This window comes from Anguilla rostrata, chromosome 11, assembly GCF_018555375.3.
Source record: "Anguilla rostrata isolate EN2019 chromosome 11, ASM1855537v3, whole genome shotgun sequence".
In the NCBI taxonomy this organism is placed as follows: domain Eukaryota; kingdom Metazoa; phylum Chordata; class Actinopteri; order Anguilliformes; family Anguillidae; genus Anguilla; species Anguilla rostrata.
The window spans coordinates 10,597,187-10,603,370 of record NC_057943.1 but is presented as its reverse complement, the minus strand read 5'-3'; the positions used below and the strand labels follow the sequence as shown (position 1 = coordinate 10,603,370).

The window sequence follows — 6,184 nt, the reverse complement described above, 5'->3', positions numbered from 1 at the left end:
GGACTAGGCAACACAGTCTTAAATATAGTTTTCATATTTAGTACTTAGCTACAGATCCTTTGCATTCGATGACTGTGAGCCATAGACATCACCAGACACTGGGAATCATCATCTGGAGATGCGCTGCTGAGCCTGTACTGCAAGCATCTTCACTTCCTGTTTGTGTTGGGGGCTTATCCCGAGTTCCTGTTTTCTCAAAAGACTGATCAGCTGGTTACCTAGTATTATATTACAATACAAGCATGTAGCTGACATTCTTATACAACTTTTTGCATAGCATCCAATTATACAGCTGGATATGCTGAAGCAATGCAGGTCAAGTAGCTTGCTCAAGGGTACAACGGCAGTGTAGAACCAGTGACCTTTAGGTTACAAGACCGACTCCTTACCCATTATACTACACTGACACCCAGGGTAGTCTATGTTTTAGACTGTATGGCCATCCCCAGGACATCGTCTTTGACCGTGGCCTCCAGTTTGCCTCCAGGTCCTGGAAGGCACTCTGCTTTTGGAGGTACATCAGCCAGCTTGTCTTTGTGTTTCCACCCACAGTCCAATGGTCAGACTGAGCGCATCAACCAGGACCGGCAAACCGTCTGGAGGTGCCAGGTGTCTGCTAGCCCTTCACCTGGAGTCATTTCCTGGGTTGCGGCAGAGTATGCGCACGATGCCATCCAGAGCACCTCCACCAGTTTTCCCCCCATGAAGAGTCAGTATGGCGTCCAGCCTCCCGTTTCCCCAGTTTATCCTCTTTTCATGGGTCCCAAAATCTTGCGTGGCCTCATGTTTTACCTGGTTGTTTTTTTTGTTTGTGTACCTAGTCTGTGATAAAGTGAAAAAGCTTACAGTATGTTTATTTACCTCTGCCTCCCATTTTATGTCTCTTTTTGGCTCCTATTCATTCTCCCTGTGATAGCTGAGATCAGGTATGAACACGGGTACTTGTCTAACTGGGAATGCCTGACTTGGGGATTTGCACAACTATAATTGGTTTGAACATATTTTTGATACTGAGTGCAATATTTGAAAAATAAAATCTGTCACAGAACAGAATAATCATTTTAAGAAAGTACATATTAAGTTCAGCAACTGATGAACTTGTGATTTTGCATAAGTAATAAAAAAACATATGCCATGTCTCAGTAAAGGTATAGTATCAAACCCATCAGGGTTATACTGAACCAAAGGCTTGGATGAGTCTCCAAGCCTCTTCACTGTTGCAGAGATGAATGAATCTTGTGAATTACACACTTAAGAAATATTTAAAGAAAAAATGCTGACAATGTAAGGAAAACGATCATACTAAAAATCAAAGATTTCCAGAATGTTTTTTAAGATCTTATATTCAGCAGGATCTAATTTGCTCTACCCCAACCCAATATTATAAATAACACAGGTATCATTTTAGGGGGCCCCCTGTTGTTCATGTTGCCCTAAGCAGCCACTTATGATGCTTGTTGGGTTGGGCTGGCTCTGTACCTGACTAGCGAGGTGAGTAATTCCTGCCCAATGACGAAACATACTATAGATATAAATATTTAAAAACAATAACGTTAAGCCAACACAGAAGTCTCTCTTTTGACGATGATGATGGCAGCTATGGTGATTATAAAGAAAGAAAGAAATTACACTGTTACTGTTGACAGTAAAGTTATACTTTATTTGTACATGTTTTAATTTAGTTCCAGAGACATCGGTCTTTGTGTTACAAGTACGGAATGAAACGCTAAGTCCAATCTGGTGCAACACATGTAATGTTTGGAAATTCTATTGAAATATTAAAATGTGCTGGTTTTATGTGAGGGACATATTAATTTACATGAAATACATTAACACTTGACAGCTGACATACGTCAACAGTATAATTAATTCGAACCTCATAATTGTATTATCAGCTGGTTTAGCTGGCTAGTTACAATGACTAATACACACCATCTCAAGATCTTGAAGTATAATACACACACTGGGATAAAACTCCTCATTTAGTTAATTTACACCAATAAAACCTAATTTTATCATGAGTATGCATTATTACCATTGAACAGGTTTATATACAATTGACAGCCCACCTGCTGAAATATCAACATGTACAGGTTAAATCAGGGATTTAATTGCTGCTTCTTCTGACTTGTTCACTCACATCCACTACTAACATGTCTTGACTCACATTTCCTAAAGTATAAAAATGCACCAAACGCCCCCTGCTGGCCCTTTGGAGATGAGCCAGAATGAACTACAAATATTTCCCTGTATGCACATACTAGCAAGTAAATAAAAATGGAAAAATGTTGACATTGTGCTTCCATGTGGTTCTTAACTATCTTTTACCTTAATTTACAAAAATTACTGGTTTAAAAAACCTTCGGTATAGAATGGGAAAATTCACTAAATGTGCCATCCTTGTAGAAATATAATCAGTGTTCATTATGCCAACCAGCAAGAGCCTTCTACAGCCTGCTGATCTTTTGGGTATAATCCTGAATACAAGACTGAAAGTGTGCTTGTGTGTTTTTCTCAGGCTTGAAAAGAATGACATACGACTTTGGGACAAAATAACTCAAGAGAATTCCGTATGAACTGGTCAGCATTGAGAATGCATTAAATATGGGCAGGTGTTTGCCTTTGTAAAGAAAGTAAATAGTGAAATAGGAAATCCATGAAAGATAAAACAGCAGCACACTAAATGTAATAGATTTGGCCTCATTGTAGTTTTTGGGGAGGTCAGTTCCCATGTATGAAAAGGAAAAGCACAAAATACCAAGAAAGACAGCAAATAACAGAGCACAGCTGGCTGGGATGAAACTTGTTGCGTCACAGCCCATAATTATTTGATCTTTGAAGGTCACTGTGTCATTGGAGGGTCTAGGAGCACTGAGTGCAGAAAATATTAACTGGACAGTAGAGGCCACTGCTATGAATAGCCACTGTCCATTGTACTTGACCCACCAGGCATGTGCTTTGGGTAGCTTGGCAGCCATTTTGAAGATGCAGACTATCTGGAAGGATCGGACAGTGAGGCAAGACAGACAGACAGTGTAAAACAGAGGGAAAAATATGCTTCTCAGCACACATTTGATTTGGTTCGGGATGCCAAAATAGAAGAACACACTGAAACCTGAACCGCTCAAACAGCCCAGCATGAGGAAACACATTTTACCCCCCGCAGACCTCACAACTGGGGTGCTGTAGTTACGGGCGAAGAGGATGGCGATGGCTGCTGCAAGAAAGAGCATGAAGCTGACAGAGAGCATGAGCAGGACTGACAGAGGCTCCGTGATGTGAACATACTCCACAGAACGCTCTGTACATGAAGAGCTCCCTGGGTCAGACCATTCGTTCTTCTTACACGGGAGGCAACTGTACGGATCAGCTTTCAGAAACAGAAAGGACACATTTTACTAAGGCAATTCATTTCACAGCCAATCATCACTTGTCTTTCCTCAGGTGCCCCTTTCTTCAGGGGTAAATGTATGTGAGGGGAAATATAAGATGCACATTCAGCAGAATAAATCACACACATGGCCTATTAAAACCCACACATTGCACACTCATTTTCTAACGTATGTCAAAATCTGTGAACTGAAAATGGGACAGAGTAAATGGCAAATCTTACATCTAGTAATGGGAAATGCGCACATTTTAAAAATGTATCACTAGACTCCAATAAATAGTTGATTTCCTACCTGACTGATTGACATAGGTGCCATTTGGACAGACATCACACAGAAAGCAGCACTTATATATTCTATATGGTCTCCTAGCAGAGCCTTTTTCACACTCCTCAGAGCACCGTGATACAGGAATCTGCAAGATTAAAGAAACATCTCTTTAACTGCTTGTTTAGTATTACTCATAATAGGCTTGTCTCTAAATTACATAGAATTAGGGGTCTTGTGTCACGATGTGTTGGGTTTAAAATTGATTTAGTCTAATGAAAATTTGTAGGGGGTATCCACAACAAATTACTGCCGTAACATAGCTGTAAACAAAATCGGTATTTGATGAACCCATGGCGATTGCAGTCCACCTGTGAAATGGTGTAGAGGTTTCGAATCTGTGGTGATAAGAGTTTCAAAATCGCAGTTTTACATGGGAGAGCTGACCCACGCAAACATAAACAAAAGCGTGTGATATAATAGTAAATATATGATGTTACATCCTCATATTTTCTGAACACATTTTAGTGGCCACAATCACTATCAAAAGATAACGGATGTTCAGACAGTTATTATTTTAGCCCAAATGGCTTTGCTGCTTAGCCTACTTGATTTAGAAAATACGTTAAGATTAACGTTATCACTACAAACAAATGCTTTATTAGTAACCATATTATTACATTTGATGTCAATATGGAAACTTAACTTAACATAACTCACATAACCTTTACTGATATAATTCCGGTCATGATTACTGGGTTAACATGTAGGCCTATATAAAGCAGGAGAAAACTTACTGTTCCATTGCTGTACCAGTGTATAAGAGATTCGTTAATACTGAAACGAACAACCGGCTCTGTGTCATATGATCCGACGTGCTGAAACGGATTTTCAGAGTTGTCCAGGTTCCAGAACACTATGTTGTATCTTGAAGGAGAATCTCCGTTTGCATCGAACTTTACACGTTGGTTCAGTAGTTGGAAGTCTGTCTTCTTTATTTCTTTGAGAAGCTGACATAAGACAAGAGTGCAACAAATTCCTTTGTACAATTCTGTTTGAGATTCATCTCATTCCTGTGTAAATATTTTTTTTATGAATCATGCTGTCAATTGATTAAAAACCCTCTATATTGAAGTTCCCCCTGGTATTCCACGTCACAGTCAATTGTTTTTAGGTAATGATTAAATAAATAAAATACATTCAATATTTATTTTACACAATCGGCATATTATCAATTGATTCTTTTAAAGATTTTTTTCAAGCTTTTTATATTTTTACTGTTATTTTATTTGAAGCAACAGCGTTAGTTAATCAGGCTACAATTGCTAACATTTAGGTCTATTTAGTGAAATATATTGACTTCAAGTACACTGTCATTAAGAAAATACTTTTGTGCACCACACCGCACACTTACCTCATAAGGAAAGATTCTTTCAGTCTTGTTGCACCCTTTTATACCACAATGTAATATGTTGTGTAAAGCTTTTGCCACTATATAAACTGCAGAGTAAATGGCAAAGTTAAAAGATGGATCTTGAGTAATTATTTTTATCGGGTCGACGTAAGAGCAGTTATAGCAAGCTTGATTACAGGTCGCCCCAAATTCCTGGAGTTTTTCGTTTTTGCATTGAGGATGTTTACTGTCACTCCGAGATTTCTGGACAAATTCTGGAAACCCAGGTAAGCTCACAACCCTCTCTGTTATTCCAATAATAGTACCAATGGTGCTGAGTCCTTGGAGCGTGGGAAGTGCCTTATTCAAAGACCAGGGATTACTTGCAATCCACACCTTGTCTTGTACATTGTTCCGTATGGCCGATTGAATTAACGCAGTTGCATACATCTCTAAAGTATACACTATGATGACATTTATACGAAGCATTTTTATATTCTCAAGTACGGTGCCGTGTTTGGAATCTACTTTGAGTTCATCCTGGTACGCCATGCAGATGCTGGTGTTTCTTATGGCATCAATGAAGAGTTGAAGGGCATCTCGACTGTAGTCATTGTCACAGCCTATGAATGCGATCCAGGTCCATTTGAACCTCTGTAAAATGCGAATGATGAGCTGTACTTGAGCTCTGTTGCTGGTTATCATTCGAAAGAAGGATGGATATACATTTTTATCACTTAATCTGGAGCTTGATGATCCATAATTTACCTGTAAATTTACAAAACATAATGCACAAAGATTTATTTGAGAACAATAATTTTCACTTCAGCCAATATAAGCCAAAAAAAGTTATATTATAGGAGACAATACATTACCATTGGAAGAAGGTCCATCATGAAAAACGGCGCAATGGTAATAGTTTGACTGCTTCCATAGGGGCCAAGCATAGACACGACTTTAGGCTTACTATGAATTAGAACAGAACGATTTTTGTAAAGGAATTCAAAGACTGACGGGAAATTCTGCACTTCTGAGCAATGGTCAAAGATCTCATAGCCAAGGGACACATCAGGCAAGATGGAGGTTGAGTTGTTAATTTCCTCTATAGCAAACCTCATCACTTGCAACATCTGAT

The 6,184-nt window shown here is 38.9% G+C and overlaps 1 protein-coding gene across 1 annotated transcript; it reads right to left on the bottom strand.

The window, feature by feature from the left end:
- Nucleotides 1-1,691: 1,691 nt before the first annotated feature.
- Nucleotides 1,692-6,182, bottom strand: LOC135235020 (taste receptor type 1 member 1-like). Its single transcript, XM_064300219.1, has 5 exons — nucleotides 5,925-6,182; nucleotides 5,071-5,817; nucleotides 4,454-4,666; nucleotides 3,684-3,804; nucleotides 1,692-3,370 (listed from the first exon to the last, which is right to left on the bottom strand). The coding sequence occupies exons 1-5, from the start codon at nucleotides 6,177-6,179 to the stop codon at nucleotides 2,448-2,450; spliced, it is 2,259 nt and encodes a 752-aa protein (XP_064156289.1). The 5' UTR covers nucleotides 6,180-6,182; the 3' UTR covers nucleotides 1,692-2,447.
- Nucleotides 6,183-6,184: the final 2 nt, after the last annotated feature.

Coding starts and splice junctions, on each gene's coding strand:
- LOC135235020 (XM_064300219.1), bottom strand. CDS start 6,179: ATGTTGCAAGTGATGAGGTTTGCTATAGAGGAAATTAACAACTCAACC. Junction 5,818..5,924: donor TGATGGACCTTCTTCCAATG/GTAATGTATTGT, acceptor GTAAATTTACAG/GTAAATTATGGATCATCAAG. Junction 3,805..4,453: donor ACTGGTACAGCAATGGAACA/GTAAGTTTTCTC, acceptor TTAATCTTGCAG/ATTCCTGTATCACGGTGCTC.